The sequence below is a fragment of the Macaca thibetana genome, chromosome 2 (genome assembly GCF_024542745.1).
Source record: "Macaca thibetana thibetana isolate TM-01 chromosome 2, ASM2454274v1, whole genome shotgun sequence".
NCBI lineage: Eukaryota > Metazoa > Chordata > Mammalia > Primates > Cercopithecidae > Macaca > Macaca thibetana.
This window is the reverse complement of record NC_065579.1, coordinates 76,626,355-76,646,970: the sequence shown is the minus strand read 5'-3', so window position 1 is coordinate 76,646,970 and position 20,616 is coordinate 76,626,355. Positions and strand designations below refer to the sequence as shown.

The following is a 20,616-nucleotide window of genomic DNA, read 5'->3' as shown; positions in this document are numbered from 1 at the left end:
TTCCTCTAAGACAGGGTTCCCCAAGATTGGCCTGCTAGGAAAAGGGCCGCACAGCAGGAGGTGAGTGGGGGCCAGTGAGCATTACTTCCTGAACTCCACCTACTGTCAGATCAGTGGGGGCATTAGATTCTCACAGGAGCACAAACTCTATTGTGAACTGCATATGCGAGGGATCTAGCTAAGTTGTGAGCTCTTTATGAAAATCTAACTAAAGGCTGATGATCTGAGGTGGAACCGTTTTGTCCCCAAACCATCCACCTTCCACCCCATCCATGGAAAACATTTTTTCCATGAAACCAGTCCCTGGTGCCAAAAACGTTGAGAATGACTGCTCTAATATTTAACTGTGGCTAACATTAATGGCCAGTTGAGAAGCAGTATTTTATACTACCTAGAGGACATAGGATCTAAATGAGACAGCAAACCTGAATTTCAATCATAGCTCTAACACTTATTGTCTGAAAAGTTAGTCAGACTTATCTCATCAGAAAATTTGGAGTTATAATATTAAATAAGATTTAATAAGATACCATCTATATATTTAATGGGATACAATATATAAAGAGCTTAAGTCAATGCTAATCACATAGCACTCAATAAACGCTAGCTATTAGTCAAAGTACAAGATCTGAGTTTGCATGTGATAATGTATTTATTTTACAGTACAAATAACTACCTTAAAATAAACACACTACTAACATTTTAATTTTAAAGTCATTACCTTTATGAGTTAAAATGCAGGGCAAGAAGGAAGAAGGTTTATTATTTTAATTCATCTCCCTCCTGCTATGTTTCCAATCTGCTTTTCACATTAGGTAACTGGAGTTTAGGGGTATCCCTGATACAAAAACTCTGAAGGTTAATGTGTATCATCTACATGCTTCAGAGCATAAGCAAATTACTAGCTGGTCAGATCAAGGTGAAACACAGTGGAATGAACCCACTGTGGCCACGCCTCTATTTTAAGGCTACCTGGCAAAAAAAAAAAAAAAAAACAGACTGAAGCACAGCTGTTTTAACAAACAGCAGTGGGAGTGATTAATTACTTTTTACTGTCATTCAATAGCTTGTCACACAGGGAGTAACCTCATTTTGCATAAATTTAATAGAGATCACACCATGGCCTACCTGGCTGAAAAGCATTGTTCCTGAAACCCTGATAGTACTTTTAAGTCCACTGATGTGTGAACATAATTCTTTGCATCTCTTAGCCCTACATACTCTGTCTCTCCCAGGGAGATACTTTAGTAGATCTATGTGGCACCACGTGGAAAGTTACAAGTGATGAGCTTGCTGATTCATTCCTCTTTCATGTAACAAAATGATAAGAGAATGTAAAACCAACGGATGTTATTCTACAGTGTAGAGCTTCTTTCCACCCTGTTAGGGGAGCATAAAAGATATTTATTAAAATTGAAAACTATTAATTGCAAGACCCCTGATGTCTTGAACATTTAGTTTGGTATCTGAAAAGAAATTTTAAAGATACCATTAAGGAATCTGCAAGTTAGGATGGTGGCTAATTGATGTGCATATTTCTCATCCCTCCATATACATTAACCCACAGGAAGAGATTTTTAAAAAGTACAATAACTATGAAAATCTATGAAGCACCAAGTGAGATTTCTGAAAAGCAAATCCCCAAGAAAGAACAGCAGATAAAAAGTAGATTGTTACCTATAACCATTGCATGCCCAACCCAGAGACACAAGACTCTTGCAACTAGAGTGCTGACAGTATCTGCTCCCTTCTGCTCAAGGACTTATATCTGGGGCTCTCAGTGCTATTTTATCCCCTAGTTAGTATCTCTCTCTGTATATCCATGTACAAATGTTAATCTCATTTATCATGTCCAACGTGGAAATGGACAAGTGTGGTATACTTCATTTTGAGATACGATGTTGGTAAGAAGAGGTGGTGAAAGAAAGAGTGGTGAACTCGGTGACTGAAGTCTGGGATTCTTTTTCCCCTTCCAATTCTGGCAAAGGGAGTTCTATATGTAAAAGGTCTAACAGCACTGAAGTGAGTTGCAGGTGAACCCAGTAAAACCACCAGCTCAATCTATTAGCAATCATTTGGCTTGGATTAATCTCTTATTATACAAAGATAGACCTTTGAATAGATGCTACACAGTGAAAAAAAATGGAAGCATTAAACTCAGCTAGAATCCAGAAGCCATATTTCCAAAAGAAAATCATTGAGAGTTGTAAAGAAAAGGTCTACTGAATTTCTAACAGAGGTGCTACATAGTAAGATTTAAAAAGTAATGAGTAGCATAACTTAAGACAACTAGCATGAACCTTCCATTTAACAAATCAATTCTAGCATCTGCTATTAATGGGGGCAAATCACTAAATCTTTTAGCACAGATTTTTATACCTGTAACATAAGGCAATAGTAAGTGTTTTATTGACTTCATGGAAATTTTGAGAAATTAAGTACAATTATGCATATGAAAATATCTTAGAAGTTGTAAAAAGTCTTTAGTTATGGAATCTTTAATATTGTTTATTTTTAAAGCTTATCCTCCACATTTACAATTTGATCTTATCTCATATTGGTTACGTGCTTATTACATCTAGTTTAAAATTCATCCTGTAATTTAATTTTTTTATAATTTTATTTTTCCTCTAATTCTCTAATTTAAATTACTTTTTCAAAATACCTAAAAGAATACTGACTTTTAAAATTATTTTTTATATTTTGATTCAAGAGAACATCCTTAGGATTCGGTGTTGGACCTTCTCGCTTCTCTATCTTTGGCTTTGTTTCTTTCTTTTTGGATGGAGTTTCGCGGTTGTCGCCCGGGCTGCAGTGCAATGGTGTGATAGCTCACAGCAACCTCTGCTTCCCAGGTTCCAGCAATTCTCCTGCCTCAGCCTCCTGAGTAGCTGAGATTACAGGTGCCCACCACCATACCTGGCTAATTTTTTTATTTTTAGTAGAGACTGGGTTTCACCATGTTGGCCAGGCTGGTCTCAAACTCCTGACCTCAGGTGATCCACCCGCCTCAGCCTCCCAAAGTGCTGGGATTACAGGCACGAGCCACCGTGCCCAGCCGGCTCTGTTTTTCTACATTAGATTCCTCCTCAGGCTGACTTTCCTCCACATAACAAAGAGTCACTCAATGCTTGGCTTCTGTGCAAACATAGTATCTGTACACTGAAAAAAAAAAAAATAAAAAAAAAAAAAAAGCTACCAAATGGGATAGAGACATTTATCCAGAGGAGTTCATTTATGTGGGATGGGAAAAGAAATGCGTAACATGTCCAAACCCCATGCTTCCATGGCTGAACTCACAGAAATTAACAATAACAAAAACATACAGTAAAAACATAACATACAAATCATAAAGGAACTAAGTAGATAATCCATAAATGATTAAATATAAATGAGTAACAAATACGCAAAAAAAAAGGTCTAATCTTACAAGTAACTGAAGAAAGTAGGTGGTAAAGTTTTTAAAAATAATAGCCCAAACTTTCTTAACTAACTCTCGGTAAAAAAGGTGGAAAGAAAAGCTGTGAATTTTTTTCCTAAGTAAAGCAAAGAAGCATACAACGAATTTATACAAAAGAAAAAGTAAGATAAATGAGCTAAGCATTCAACTAAAGACATTAGCATACTATCACATTGGAGATGAAAAACAAAAACAAAAACAAAGACATTAGTAAAAGAACGAAGAAAACAAAAACCGAAGGAAAGCAAAAGAGGAAGGGAAAAAAAAAAAGCCAAAATAAAACCCAAAACTAATGAATTAGAAAGCAGAATACAAGACTTAATCAATTAATCTAAGAGTTTGTTGTTTTTAGAGAAAGCACAATAATCAAACCTCGGGCAATTCTAGTAAAGAAATACAGTAAACAAAACTACAACGTGCTAAGAATGAGCCACAGGGGATGACACCACTAGCACATAGGCATTCGAAATGTTCTAAGAATATCATGTTCTCTACTGTAAGGACAGATTTTAAAAAGTTAATAAAATCTATGATTTTCTTTTTTTTTTTTTTTTTTTTTTTGAGACGGAGTCTTGCTCTGTCGCCCAGGCTGGAGTGCAGTGGTCGGATCTCAGCTCACTGCAAGCTCCGTCTCCCGGGTTCACGCCATTCTCCTGCCTCAGCCTCCCGAGTAGCTGGGACTACAGGCGCCCGCCACCTCGCCCGGCTAGTTTTTTGTATTTTTTAGTAGAGACGGGGTTGCACCGTGTCAGCCAGGATGGTCTCGATCTCCTGACCTCGTGATCCACCCGTCTCGGCCTCCCAAAGTGCTGGGATTACAGGCTTGAGCCACCGCGCCCGGCCAAAATCTATGATTTTCTAGAAAAATAAAAATAAACAAAATTAAGGCAAAATGTGGAAAACCTGAACAGAATGATTAAAAAGAAAAAAAGAGGTGAAGGGAGCAGGGCTTAGACTTTTTCAACTATTTTAGAATGTTTCGGAGTATTTAAAAAGATGGCAATCTTTCCAGTCTTTCCAGTTGGTGTTATAAAGCTAGCATAAGCCTGATAACAAAACATGATAAACTTATAATAAATGACACATTTTTAAAAATTAATTATATATTCAGTAAATGAAAATAAGTGAAAAAATTTAGAACAGCCTAATTTAAAAGGAATAAAATGTATGAGCAAACAGTATACACATGGCCAATAAACATAGGAGACTGAGCTAGTAATTGATTTTGAGGTGAGGTTCCATTTTTGTCCATCTAATTATCAAAGAACAAATATAGTGAAACATTGCTAATATTTAGTGTAGGTACTAGTATACAGAAACAAGAACTTTTACCTTGTTGCAAAAGTATAAAACTTTTCTGGAGAGCACTTTTATGGTGTATATTCTAAAGTATTAGTATTTTCTGGATTTGATTGTATACTCCTGACTCAGCAACTCCAATATGTAAGCATACATTATAACAAGTAGAATATAACAATTTGAAAATGATCAAACCCGTAGGCAAGATGTATACACAAGGCTGTTCATTGTACATTATGTATGATACTGAGAATTTTCAGTGTCACTAGAAAAACTTATCATTAGGGAAACCATTAAATGGAGATCTAATAAAATTATGCAGCCACTTATAATAATGATATATATATTTATTAATGTGAAAATGTTCATGATATATTCAGAGAAACAAACAGATTACATAGTAGTATGGATAACAATACCATCTTTGTAAATGGATGGAGATAGAAATTCATATAGAAATAGTAACACTATAGATATAGATATATCCATGATAGTATCTAATGGTGGCCCCTTTTTAATAATAGAATTTTGAGTTTTTTTCTTTATAATTTCTGAATTGTCTAAAGTCCTAACAGGTTGCTAGAGTTTTTTTCTCTATCTGTCATGAAGAACTAGTTCTACTTTGTTGTATTTCTGTCCCAATCTATTGTGGACCAATACTTTGTTAAATATAGGAAAAAAGAATTACTAGGAAAAATGAAGTAAAAATAAGACATAAAAATACAAATTCTATTTTTTTATTATGAGATTTAATAGATGTAATGTTTTTCTGTTGAATTGCTATAAAAGTTTCTAAACGCTTACTCTGTTTTTATACTTAATGTGGATCTGTAGTTCATGGAATGGCACTATGTGGCTCTGGTGTGTGATTAAACGCACAGACTCTAGGGCCAGATGTTTGGGGAGAATCTCACATACTAACTTAACAGTATTTAAATGTTTGCATTTATTATCACTAGCATTGGCTTATAAAATGAACTATAAAGTAAATAATGAAAATAAAGTGAATGATACAGCCAACAATCTTGAAACACTCTCCTGAAATACAGAGGTGAAAAAAATCGGAGATCCTAATAGATAGGAATAATAAAGGTGAAAGATGCAGCTTAAGAATTACTTTCTTAAGAAAGAAAACACTCTAGGCCAGCTACAGTGGCTCACGCCTGTAATCCCAGCACTTTGGGAGGCCAAGGCGGGTCAAGAGGTCATGCGATCGAGACCATCCTGGCTAACACGGTGAAACCCCGTCTTTACTAAAAAATACAAAAAAAAAAATTATCCAGGCAGTGTGGCGGCAGGCACCTGTAGTCCCAGCTACTCGGGAGGTTGAGGCAGAAGAATGGCGTGAACCCGGGAGGCAGAGCTTGCAGTGAGTCAAGATATTGCCACTGCACTCCAGCCTGGGCCACAGAGCTAGACTGTCCCAAGAAAAAAAAAAGAAAGAAAAAGAAAACACTGTAGTTGAAATGTAACTGAAGAAAACTTTTCTAAGTTAGAAAAATAAATACATGAGTACGCAAACACAGAAGTTATCTTTTTTCAGGCAAAATACATGAAAATAGAACATATGTGGACTCCCAGTAGTAGTAATTTTGAGTTATAAAAAGAAAAATAATACTACACATTTGGGAGAAAGAAGGAAACTTCAACATAAGAAGTTATTTTAAATTATGCCTGGTTTCATTTAAAAAGCATTTTTTTTCTTGTCTGCATGGGAAATACCATAATGTAAATGGCGTCTATGTATTTACAGAAAAAATGATTATGTCCCAAAAAAACACATTTCTTTTTTGTTTGTTTGTTTGAGACAGAGTCTCACTCTGTTGCCCAGGTTGGAGTGCGATGGTACGATCTCAGGTCATTGCAACCTCTGCTTCCCGGGTTCAAGAGATTCTCCTGCCTCAGCCTCCCTAGTAGTTGGGGTTATAGGCTCCCGCCACCAGTCTCAGCTAATTTTTTGTATTTTTAGTAGAGATGGGGTTTTACTATGTTGGCCAGGCTGGTCTTGAACTCCTGACCTCAGGCGATCCACCCGCCTCGGCCTCCCAAAGTGCAGAGATTACAGGTATGAGCCACTGTGCCTGGCATTTCTTACATGTCAGCAAAATACATTCTTAGCTATTCACGAGCTTAGAAAAGTTACCATCCACATTTGCTCTTTTTGAAAAAAATTACTTGTAAATAAGTGCTAACAAACTAAAAGATCATTAAGAAAAATGAAAACAAAAATGACAAAGTCGTTATACAGAAGGACTTGCCAATTTCCTTCTATGAATATCACTAAACACAATCCTCATCTTATAGCAAATGTCCTAAAACAACAGACATCATAATGAAGATGTGGAGGGGCTGATGTACCCTTCTATAAGGGCTTGTGAATGAAACTTCAAAACAAACTTCATTATGAGTTGTCCTGTTTTGTTTTGTTTTTTTGAGATGGAGTTTCACTCTTGTTGCCCAGGCTGGAGTGCAATGGCACGATCTCAGCTCACTGCAACCTCCGCCTCCCGGGTTCAAGCCATTCTCCTGCCTCAGCCTCCTGAGTAGCTGGGATTAGGTGCGCGCCACCATGCCTGGCTAATTTTTGTATTTTTAGTAGAGACAGGGTTTCGCCGTGTTGGTCAGGCTGGTCTTGAACTCTTGACCTTGTGATCTGCCCTCCTCAGCCTCCGAAACTGCTGGAATTACAGGCATGAGCCACCATGCCTGGCCCATTATGAGTTGTTACTCCTCATTATAGAAATCTATCTAAAACTTAACACAGTAAAACCTTACGGAAAATTCCTTCCTTTAGATATGATTTATCCTGTCATCCAAAACCCCAGTAAAACATGATTAAAATTGTCCTGAATAAAATAAAGGAAGGAATAAAATTAAATACATCTAACTTTTAACATTATTATTTTTAATTAAATTTTACTTTAAGATAATTGTAGATTCACAGGCAGTTGTAATACAGAGAAATCTCATGTACCGTTTATGCAGTTTCTCCCAGAGGCAATATCTTGCAGAACTAGAATATTAACACCAAGGCAATCCACTAATCTTAAGATTTTTTATTTTACTTGAACTTTCGCTCATGTACATGTGTGCGTGTCTTATGTCTGTGCAATTTTATGACATGTAAATCTGCATATCCACCTACTAAATTCAAGACACATTACAGTTCCCTCACTACAGGATTCATTTTTGTTGACTTTTGTAAACACAACACTTATGCATTCCCTAGTTCCTCATTATCACTAATCTATTCTCCATTCCTATGACTGTGTCACATAATCATATTTTTTGTAACAGTTTGAGATCAGATTTTTTACTCAGCATATTCCCTAGAGATTCATTCAAGTCATTGCATGGATCAATAGTTGGTGCCTTCTCACAGCAAAGTAGTGTTCTTAGTATGGATGTACCAGTTTGTTGAATAATTCACCCATTGAAGGATATCTAGATCACTTACAGTTTGGGACTATTATAAATGAAGTTGCTATGAACATTCTTGTATAGATTTTTGTGAGAACATAAGAATTTCTCTGGAATAAGTGCTCTGGAGTGGAACTGTTGAGTTGTATAAATGACTTAAAAACTGTTTTCTCCATATTGCTTTCTCTAGTGGCTGTACCATTTCACACTACTATCAGCAATGTAGGATGGAACAATCCATTTTCTCAACATTCTCAGTTTTTGATGTTGCCACTATCGTTTTATTTTAGCCATTGTGTAGGTGTGCAGTGATACCTCATTGTAGTTTCAATTTGCATTTCTCTAATGAATAATGATGTCAAACATATTTTTATGTGTTTATTTGCATATGTATGAAATGGTTTTTCATGTCTTTTGTTCACTTTCAAATTAGATTATTTTGGGGATTTTTACCATTGAGTTTTTATTCCATTATAGTCAGAGAACATGCTCTGAATTATTTCAGTTTTCTCATTGTGTTGAGGTTTGTTTTATAGCCCAGGATACAGTCTATATTGGTGAATTTTCTACGGGCATGTAAGAAAAATGTGTATTCTTCTAGTGAGTGGAATGTTTTACATATGTGTTTTCTTTCTTTTTTCTTTATTTCTTCTTAAAAAAAAAAGGATACATGTGCAGAAAGTTCAGGTTTTTTGCATACGTATACGTGTGCCATGGTGGTTTGCTGCATCTGTTGACATGTCCTCTAAGTTCCCTCCCCTCAAAGCCCACCCCTCAATAGACCCTGGTGTGTGTTGTTCCCCTCTCTGTGTCCATGAGTTCTCAGTGTTCGACTCCCATTTATGAGTGAGAATATGCGGCGTTTAGTTTTCTGTTCCTATGTTAGTTTGCTGAGGGTGATGGCTTCCAGCTTCATCCATGTCCCTGCAAAGGACACGGTCTCATTCCTTTTATGGTTGCATAGTATTCCATGGTGTATATGTACCACATTTTCTTTATCCAGTCTATCACTGACAGGTATTTGGGTTGGTTCCATGTCTTTGCTATTGCAAATTGTGCTATAATAAGCATACGTGTGCATGTGTCTTTATAGCAGAATAATTTATATTCCTTTGGGTATATACCAGGTAATGGGGTTGCCGGGTCCTATGTTTTTTATTCCTATGTATAATATATATATGCATGTATGTCAGTTACATCCTGTTAGTTGATTGTGTTGTTCAGATCTATCTTTACTGGTTTTCTTTCTAATATTTCTGTCATTTGCTGAGAGGGGAATATTGAAATCTTCAACTATAATTGTAACATGTAACATAATTATAATTAACATGCTTTTATTTACCAACTTAAAAAAAAAACAGAGCATATGAAAAAGCAGTGTAAAAATTATGTAATATATCTTCTATTATGACACAAAAACACAAAATGTGTAGAAAGAAATATGGGGAAAATTAATGGTAATTATATATATGGTGATAGGGTTATGGATAACTTTTTCCCCATCTTTAGATGTTTTTATAATTTCCAAAAACCTTACAAATTACCAATTGATGATTATACATATCCTTATTTGTAGACATTTGATGACTCAAACAGTGCCATGCTTTTCCAGATTTATAGTTATCTTCTAAATTGTCAGGGATCACTGAAAATTTTATTCCAGGATACAATGAGGAAACACTCATCAGGCAGAATTTTAATAAAGGAGAAACTATTAGCAATATTAATCTGGATAATGATGATCCTAATTAAAGAAAAATGTGTGGTTGCATTTTTAAGAATGTGGCTCACCATATATTATTTAATATTATTTCTGCAACTAATGTAGTTTATGTTATTTGTATCTGTTTTTAAACAAACCTTGAAATCCCTTTGTGCACAATTCTAAAAGCTAGATATTTATTTCTTAAAAGAACTTTGAGAAACCTTATTAAAATTTGAGCTTATGATTCCAATTTAGTACTGACATTTCCCATCATCATTATTATTATTATTATTATTATTATTATTATTTGAGACTGAGTCTCAGTCTGTCACCCAGGCTGGAGTGCAGTGGTGCAATCTTGGCTCATTGCAAACTCTGCCTCCTGGGTTCAAGCAACTCTCCTGCTTCATCCTCCCTAGTAGCTGGGAATACAGGTGCCCGCCACCATGCCTAGCTAATTTTTTATTTTTAATACATATGGGGTTTCGCCATGTTGGCCAAGCTGGTCTCAATCTCCTGACCTCAGGTGATCCGCCTGCCTCGGCCTCCCAAAGTGCAGGTATTACAGGCATGAGCCACCGTGCCAGGCCTGAAATTTCATTTTTAATATCTAGGTGCTTATCAAAACAACAGCTATACTCATAAGAATTTAGACTGCATTTTTCCCTTAAATATTGACTTTTAATTTGTCCATACTGTATTCAAAAATATTTTAGGGTTTCTTTTGAAATAAAAAGTTAACTCCTAAGTTAATTTTTCCTAATTAAAAGTCTTCTCGGTGATACACTATTTCAAATAATTTAAAAGTTTTTATTCCTTATCTCCATGACTTATTATACCAAAGATTTAAATTATACATTTCTAGACAAATACTGTTTGTTTTAAGGTGAACAAAGTCGCCCTTCCTAGATTTAAATAAATTCACACCACATTAAATTTCTTCATCTTCTGGAGAATTAACTGCTCAGTCTATACAAATGTCTATATGGAAATTTTAAAATTTAGTAAAATATCTGAAATGTGTTTCATGGTTCTGATGCCAACGTTTTGTCTACATGTACCTATAACTCTACCTCTAACTTCAACACATTTTTTTAACAGTTTACCTTATTGCAAAGCTTAATTCAAAGATGTGCTACTTTGGAAGAGAATAAATAAAGCAATCTTCGACACAGTCAGTAAAATTCACAATCTTACAATACTTGATTGGTAAAGCAAGAATTCAATGAACATACATAAAGTCTACCCAGCAGGCTGCCTATTTTCTGATTTTAACATGAACTGAAGAATTATCCTTATCTTTCACTGCTGTCTTTCAGCTTGGTTTCATGAAGTATTCTTCATGTTAAGATAGATGATTTTTCTTTCTTTTCTTGCCTTGAATCTTATACAAGTAAAGACTTTTCACTTCTCTCAGTGTTTATAGACAAAGCCTTTACAGTTATGAAATCTGAAGGTGGCTTCCTCCTGCCTGCCATGAAAAACCTGCATGTCCTCATGGAAACTACTCACTGAATGACTTCCACATTATCCCATAAAAAGTGGTTGGGGCGCGGTGGCTCACGCCTGTAATCCCAGCACTTTGGGAGACCGAGGCGGGTGGATAACCTGAGGTCAGGAGTTCGAGACCAGACTGGCCATCATGGTGAAACCCTGTCTCTACTGAAAATACAAAATTAGCCGAATGTGGTGGCATACCCCTGTAGTCCTAGCTACTTGGGAGGCTGAGACAGGAGAATTGCTTGAACCCGGGAGGCGGAGGCTGAAGTGAGCCAAGATGGCGCCACTGCACTCCAGCCTGAGCAAGACAGAGTGAGACTCTGTCTCAAGAAAAAAAAAAAAAAAAAAAAAGTGTGCCTAAAGGGAGGCTCTTCCGCACCATCACATCAGAGAGAAACAAGGATAGGAAGGGGCAAAGACCACAAGACATCTTGTTTCTTTTTTAAGATTTTATGTGAAGAGGAGATTTGAGTATTTAAGATTTGAAGAAATAAAGGCTGATTTCATTTAAAGATAAAATTAATTGAGCCAAGCGCAGTGGCTCATGCCTGTAATCCCAGCACTTTGGAAGGCTGAGGCGAGCAGATTACTTGAGGTCAGGAGTTCGAGACCCAGCCTGGCCAAAATGGTGAAATCCCGTCAGTACTAAAAATACAAACATTGACCGGGCGCGGTGGCTCACCCTTGTAATCCCAGAACTTTGGGAAGCCAAGGTGGGCGGATCACGACGTCAGAAGACTGAGGTCATCCTGGCTCACTCGGTGAAATCCCGTCTCTACTACAAATACAAAAAATTAGCCGGGCTTGGTGGCACGTGCCTGTAATCTCAGCTACTCTGGAGGCTGAGGCAGGAGAATCGCTTGAACCTGGGAGGCGCAGGTTGCTGTGAGCAGAGGTTGCACCACTGCACGCCAGCCTGGGAGATAGAGCCAGACTCTGTCTTTAAAAAAAAAAAAAAAAAAAAAAAAAAAAAAAAGGTAGATAAAATTAATTGAGAAGATCTGGAATGTTAATATAAGATATTGATAAATAAAACTACATAATTTCTACTAATTTTGTTTTTTATTTATTTGTGTTTTTATAGTCATGTAGTAAAAAAATCTTTCTTTCATGGAAAACTCTGTTTAGGTATTTCTGGATCCTGTGGGATCAGATTGACAGAAGAAAGGAGATGCTATCTCCAATTGACATCTTCAAACTATCATGCTTGGTAAAATTATGTTTTAAAACCTGTTTACAGCCACACTTGACACTTCTGAGGCCAGATTCTCTAGAATAATTACTAAATCTGGGTTAAATGCTTTCTCTCTTTTATTACCAATTTTATCAGGTGACCTTTATGAAGCATCCAAACTTAGCATTGACTGAGGCCATTTCCAGTGTATCTTCCACAAATAGTCTTTGCTAATTTTTTTCAAAATAATTGAGAGAAGTGTTTTATGTATTCTGAGAGCCTTTACAAAACATGAGGGAAAGTTGACACTTTTCCAAAAAATTATTTGTGGGTGGAATTCCTACATTTTATCATGTATATATTATTACTACCAGAAAAGGGGTAATAGCTTAAATATCTAAATATTTATTATAATTAATAATAAAAAGATTTACTTGTCAATAGAAATAGGTAAGGAATAAGAAAGGGGAATTTATATAGAGCTAAAAATAGACAAGATTTATGAAAAAATCCTAATCAATTCAAATTAAAATGTAAAGAGAGCAATTTTGTCTGGTATATAGTAGATGCTCAGTAAGTATTTTTTACTAAATGAAGAAAGTAACATATTTCATTTATCCAACTGACAAAGGGTTTTAAAAATAATATGAATCTCCAGGATTAATAAGATATCCAAGCAAAAGAAAATAGCATTAGGTAACTACCAATTCAGACTGTGGATATTGAACATCTAGATTCTAGATTTTTTTTAGCCTTTAGTCTTTTTTTAGCCTTTACTAAGAAAGTAAGTGCATTTTAGAACAGAATATAACCACATTCAAATTACAAACTGCATTTTAAAAAATGACAATAGCCTTAATATAAATGGCAAAACCATCTCAAGACTTAACCTATAAAAGAAAATTTATTTTAAACTATGTCATTTAAGCAAACAGGATTTAAAATACAAGAAATTTTATGCTAAAGGATATATAAATAAGTATTAACTGCAAATACTACTATCTCTGGCAAGAAAATTTCCCCCAGTATATGCACAGATGGAGGTAGAAAAGAGCAAAGAAGGCGATATCCTGAGTAAGGTCACTGAAAAAGATAGGACTTCTTTTCCATCAGTCTTAATTCCAAAGAACAGTAGAAAACTCCAAGGGGGAAAAAGAAGTGCTGATCTTCCCTTGTCATATTATTGACACTTCGTAATGTTTGGGGATCTCCAAAAAAATTAATTATTTTCTTTCTCTAGAATTTATCTATGATGCCCAGAAACCATTGACTTCTTGGAACTTTTATTAAGAATTCATATTCTTGCCATGTTTTTCAGATACTGTGTCCTCTGCCAATAAATTCTAATAAATTTTCACTTCTTTTCTTTCAATAACATACTAGAGAATATGATTCAGACTCAAATTAATCACCGATCATGCTAATGGCTCCTAGGAGTTTACTTCCGATACCTCTTGTTGTATTAAATCAAACTTGATAGTGTGCTAGATCATGGCTCAGCTGGGTTTTCATAAAAGCACTGGTATTTAATATGATTTATGCCTGGCTTTCTGTTAATATCTTTGGTTATTGTGTGCTTTATTTTTAAAACAGACATTCTTAGCAACTGGCACTCCTTTAAAACCTATCATACTTTTAAAATATTTTACAGGAAGCATTTTACAGTAAAACGTGTCCTTTATCTTATATTATAGTCACTTAATAGTGAACAGGAACAATTTATTTAATTTATAATCAAAATATGAATATTTTACTTGTGGTTTGGAAAAAGTATCATATATACTTTTAACATATATACAAAACATATATAAATAAAATGTACACGTGTTTTGTTTATTTAAAAGGTAAATTACATGAAAGATTATTAGGATGTTGAAAGTATTCTATTTTTTAAAGCTTTGCAGCAAAGGAGCAGTTCTGGAAGAACCATTTGATGCATCTGCGGAAGATATAGCAAGCGTGGCGAGTTTCATTGAGACAAAGCTTGTTACCTGTTATCTAAGGATGAGGAAACCAGATCTTGCCCTGAATCATGCACACAGGTAAAATCATATACTAATAAGTGCAAGTAAATGCTGTTCATGCTAGTGAAGGGTACTATCTGAGCCTGCCTGATCACCTTCCATTTTATTTCAATTTAAAGAAGAAACAAACTACATTTATTTACTGCTTGGTTTATATCAAGTGAGGCAATCGTGGAGACCACAAAAATCTCAAAACCTAATGGAAGAAATAGAGACGCAAGAAACTATTCATAATGCAGGGCAAAGCTAAGAGGCAGACAACTGCAGAAGCAAATTGCTATGGGAAGAAAGGAGGGAGAGAACAGGTAAATAAAGGAGGTGGTATTCAAAGGTAAGAAGGATTGTCAAAACTGCAGTTGTGGAATGGTAGAAGGGAATTCTGACTGTGAAGTATGAGCCAAGACTTGAAAGTTTATGGCTTATTTGGTGATCACATTAGCTGATTCAAAGGATCCTTTGGACAGCTTTCCAAAGGTATGAAATACTTTTTATCTCGGTCCTTAAAATTTTCTTTTTTATATTTCTATTCTTCTTTAGAAGTATGTATCTGTGTGTCACTATATGACTTCCTAGAGTCCCCAGAGTTACCCAGGCCTGTCTTTTCTTCTATAAAAATGTACCTCTCCTATATTTTATGTTTTAGGGGTCTTTCTCTCATGCGTGATAATCAGTTTTAACCTGCAGCAAAGATAAAGAGATTATATTATGCCTTTCAACAGACTCTTTCCTTGAAATTGTGATGACTCTATCGCTCCCTGTCTGACTTTGAGCAATTTACCTAGAACTTTTGTGTTGTTCATTTTCTCATCTCACTTCCTGTACTTCTTTTGGATACAAATGGCAAACTAATATCAAAATGAAAATATAATTTCTGCTCTCTTAATAACCAACTGGGGAACATGATGATCAGTTATATTAAGACTAATTTGTAAATGGGAGATTTATTAGCACGGTAAAAGTCATTTACAAACTCACATCCACTAGGATGTAAAAGTTGTTTCTACCCAAGATTTTTCACAGCCCTAGTAGTGAACTTAAACTTGACCTCAAGAACCTACAGACAACAAAATCACTTTGAAATTCACAAGACAACCTGTTTGAAACCCATTCTCCCTCTTAAGTAAACTACAAAACCTAGAGGCAGATTCCCTTTGACATTAAAAGAAAATTTTAATCCCTACATTATCTGGAAATATTTTATGCAGCCATAGTTTTCAAAAAACATCAAGATATATGGTGGGTCAGAGAATTTTGTTCTATTTCCATTTGAAAGAAGAAATATTGGAAAGGTAATGTGTATTTCAGTATGTCAAAATATTGCAACTTCTGGGCTATCTGGGTGATTTGTGGGAAAAATATTTGTGAACTATTTACAGACTAAAAAAATATTCGATCATTCAAAAGAAAAGAACATAAATAAGTAAAAATTTTAAACTTAGAAATAAACATTTGCAAGCTATTTATAGACTTCAAAATATTCATAAAATCCAAAGGCATGCATAAACAACAATATATTGAGATGCACTGAAAGTAATCATACTTCACCTTCTCCATGGTTATAATCATACATAAAAAGGGCCACCTATATGGCCTACATTTTAAAGGAAATATTTCCTGGATATCAGAATAGTTTGATGAATTTTTGAATCATATTTAATAATAAAAGGGTTCCAAATGGCATGGTCATGTCAAAATGTAATTAATTCATTGTTGTTAAAAGTAAGAAACAGTAAGTAAGTAAGAATTCAGTAAAAAAAAAAAAAAAAAAAAGTAATGAGAACGAAAGATCAAAACTTCCACTGTAATCCAAATATAAGAACCACAAGATGCTGCAGTTCCTGAGAATGCAAAAATCAGCTTCAGTAGGTTCACTACTTAGAATTAGAAAATTTCTGCTTTGAAACTAAGAGTGCTTTTTCAAGACCTTGAAAACTACTGAATTGAATGTATTTAACAGTGAATAGTAAAATTATCTTTCCTATTATATTAGAATTAACTTTTGTAAAATAATTTTTGCTGCTGTTCCTAAGTTGAACATTAAGTAGGAAATGTAAATCAATAAAGGTTAAACAGTCAATTCATACAATTAATAATGCACCAAATGAAATAAATCATTTTGCTGGTCTGGTCATAGTGCAGAACTGCGTAAGTCAGTACATATGATTTTAATATCAAAACATCTTGAAAGATCTTAGATTTTAAAACCATCTGAAATACAATCAACAAATGTGTTTTATAAAATAAGTTAATTAGGATATTTACTCTATAAATAGCTTACAACCATTAGTTATATACTCAATGCAGAATTCTGCTTTTGTATTATTATCACATTGTGAAAGTTGATACTAATCATGAATCAAAATTAAAATATTCCTTTTTTGCATTTATTTGCATTTGCTGAAGCATTTTCTCTTTAATTTTATGGAAATGTGAGGTCTACTGCATATTTTTAGGAGACTCGTTAATACAAAAATTAGCTTAAAAACTATCATGTAGTTTTGCTTCTGATAAAAATAAATGCATATTGTTTTGTTATAGAGAAGACTACAAGAACCATAACTTTATGGTTTTAAGATCAACAAAGATATGTTTTGAAATTAATCAGCTAAGCATTGCCATTTAAACTAAAATAGTCAACGATACAAAGACTCTGAAAACAACTATTATCAAAATGGCTCTTCTTTTTATTCATAACATATCCAAAGTGGCAAATATAAGTATTATTTTTTACTTCAACCAAAAGTAATGCTTAGACTCTCCTAATACATTAACTCTCTGCTCACTTCATTAAACCAGTGCCACTGTTTATCAGAAGATGTTTTGAACATTTCTAGAGACCAATTTGTAATTACTGCTTTCTTATCAAGATTAAAAATTCTATGATTCTTTTCTTATTATATAAATATATTTTGATATACATACAATTTTGTTGCCACAAGGTGGCAGACAAGATGAAGTCTAAAGTACCAAACATGTAAGAAAAATCCCTATTTTAAAAATTATTTTATAATAGTAGTATCTACATTCATTCATTCATTTTAAAAAACTTATTAAATATTTCCACCGAGCCGGGCGCGGTGGCTCAAGCCTGTAATCCCAGCACTTTGGGAGGCCGAGACGGGTGGATCACGAGGTCAGGAGATCGAGACCATCCTGGCTAACACGGTGAAACCCCGTCTCCACTAAAAAATACAAAAAACTAGCCGGGCGAGGTGGCGGGCGCCTGTAGTCCCAGCTACTCGGGAGGCTGAGGCAGGAGAATGGCGGGAACCCGGGAGGCGGAGCTTGCAGTGAGCCGAGATCTGGTCACTGCGCTCCAGCCTGGGCGACAGAGCAAGACTCCGTCTCAAAAAAAAAAAAAAAAAAATATTTCCACCAAGAGCCTATTCCTGTGCTAGGCAGTAGAGAGACAGTTATAAATAGAAAATACATGATGCTTATACACCAGCAGAAGTAGCAAACAAAGTGTAAATAAATAAATAAATATTGGCACATATATGAGATGAAGAGTATGATAAATGCTGTGAAGGAAATCAGTGTAAGTTATGTTGCAGAGGCAGCATAATATATTTAGTCAGAGCACAAAGTCCAGAATGTGACTGCCTAGGTTCAAATTATGACTCCTCCACTCACTAGACTGAATTTAGTTTTCAATAAAACTAGGTTATAATAGTACTACTTCACAAGCACTATTTCACAAGGTTTTGTGAAAAATAATTATAAACCCATGAATTTTTTATTCTAACCATGACACAGTTATTGGTACTGAATCTGACTTCTTGCTGTAAACAACTGTAAAACTGAACAAAATATAAGAGGCAACTGTTTTGAGGCCTTGGACAATGGTTAGAGCAGGACTGTGGTCCCTGAAAGAAGGAAAATACACATGATGAGCCCCATAATCTTCTCAGCTTTTTGCTCGGTTTATTTTTCTGCCCTAGTTCAGGGACATGGATATCAAGTTAAACTGCAGTCTCACCAAACCTAAGAGGCCAAGATTAGAATAGCAAGGCTGCCAAGGAAGCTATAATTACAGGAAACATGGCCAAGAAAGAGGCAGTTGTGTGAAAGGGTGGAGAGACAGAAGTCTGCATGGGAATTTACTGTAAGTTCTTAGCCAAGATCTGTGCCATGCATGTGAGGAAAGAGATTCCATGTAGCAGAAATTGCCTGCCACAGAACTAAGTGCTAAATGGAAATGACCTGCAGTGCTTGGAGATGTTGATGTTGGAGTACTAGGGAAAATAGACCTCACTGAGCACCTCAGGTACTCAGTTGAGCCCCAGAAAGATCATACTGCAATAATAAGGACCATACCTACCAAAAGGACCGCAGCTTAAGATTAAATTCAAAGACAAAATAGGCCTGTCCTAACAAAAAATACAACTAAGCTTCATAAGAACAAGAGTATCTGCCATTGCATTCTCTCACAGGGGGAAAAAACAAAAACAAAAACAAAAAAACCTCAACATCTTAACATATTTTTCAGGAAATATGTTATAATCCAGATTCCCCACAAAGTCTCACCCAAAATATCCAGCATAAAGTTAAAAATTACCACACATGCAAAGAAGTAGGAAAATGAGACTTAAGACAATAAGTAGTCCATAGAAATAGACTTCAAGATGTAGAACCAGATATAGATCTTCAAGACCCAGATGTAGAACTGGCAAACAAGGATTTCAACAAACCTACGAAAATACGTTCAAGGATCTTAAGGTAAAAATAGTTATAATGAGTGAAGAGATGAGAATCCCAACAAAGAAGCAGAAGCTATAGGAAGAACCAAATGGAGATTTAGCATAGATGAATAAAATATCTGAAATTTAAAATGCACGAATTTATTACTTTAACATCGGTTTGGAGAATGCTAAAGAAAAGACTAATGAAGCTGAAGACAGACCAATAGAAATTACCCACTGTAAAGACAAGAGATAGACAATAAAAGATTTTTTAAAAATTAACCAACGGCTCAGTGACCTGTCCTCAGGGATAGTAACAAGAAATCTAACATACATGTAATTGAAGTCTCAGAGAAAGAGGAAAGAGAAAATAGGATGCACTATACAATAAACATAAAAGGTTATTTTTAATGCTCACTTTTCCCATGCTATTATCAAAGTAGATTTTAAGAGAAGGTGTACTACTAGAGATGAAAATAAGACTCAATTAAAATTTCAAAAATTTTAAAATCTTACAGAGCTTGTTCTCTAACCATAATGGAATTAAATTAGAAATCAGTTTAAGAGTAAGATTCCCAGAAAATCCCTTAAAATACTTGGAAATTAAACCATACCCATCTAAGTAACTCACGGCTCAAAACATAAGAAAATTAAACAAACAAAGGCATAGATTTGAATCCCTGTTTTATCACTTACTAGCTTTGACTTTCATAATTAACTTCCCTTTACCTCTGTTTTCTCTTCTTTAAATATGAGTAAACTGCTTAAAAACATTCCTGAATCTCAAAACTTACCAGGCTTGTGTTTATTATAATCCCACCACCAAAAGCAAATACAGGTAATTCTCATTGGTATTAGAAATAAGCTCTATATTTTCATAAAGGAGACTATTATTTTTTAAATACCCTTCTGCCTGTAATCCCAGCACTTTGGGAGATTGAGGTGGGAGGATCACCTGAGGTCAGGAGTTTGAGACCAGACTGGCCAACATGATGAAATCCCATCTCTACTAAAAATACAAAATTAGCCAGGTGTGGTGGCACATGCCTGTAGTCCCAGCTGCTTGGGAGGCTGAGACAGGAGAATGGCTTGAACCCGGGAGGTGGAGACTGTAGTGAGCTGAGATGGCGCCACTGCACTCTAGCCTGGGGGAGAATTCTGTCTCAAAAATAAATAAATAAATAAATAAATAAATAAATAAATAAAACACCCTTCTGGACATAACATACTCAATAAAGTAGACAATTAGAAAACTATGAAAATACAACTTTTGGGATATCATCAATCACAATTTTGGGGATAATTATGGTCAAACATCATATTCACTTAAAGCATTACAGATACTCATGAGT

At 35.1% G+C, this 20,616-nt stretch overlaps 1 protein-coding gene across 2 annotated transcripts in view; it reads left to right on the top strand.

Annotated features, from left to right (window-relative positions):
• The window catches only part of SPATA16 (spermatogenesis associated 16), a 261,852-nt gene that overhangs the window by 79,633 nt on the left and 161,603 nt on the right, over window positions 1-20,616 (top strand). For both annotated transcript variants that reach the window (XM_050778289.1, XM_050778290.1), the window contains exon 3: window positions 14,455-14,600. In XM_050778289.1, coding sequence (XP_050634246.1) covers window positions 14,455-14,600 — 146 coding nt within the window. The remainder of the gene's footprint in view (window positions 1-14,454; window positions 14,601-20,616) is intronic.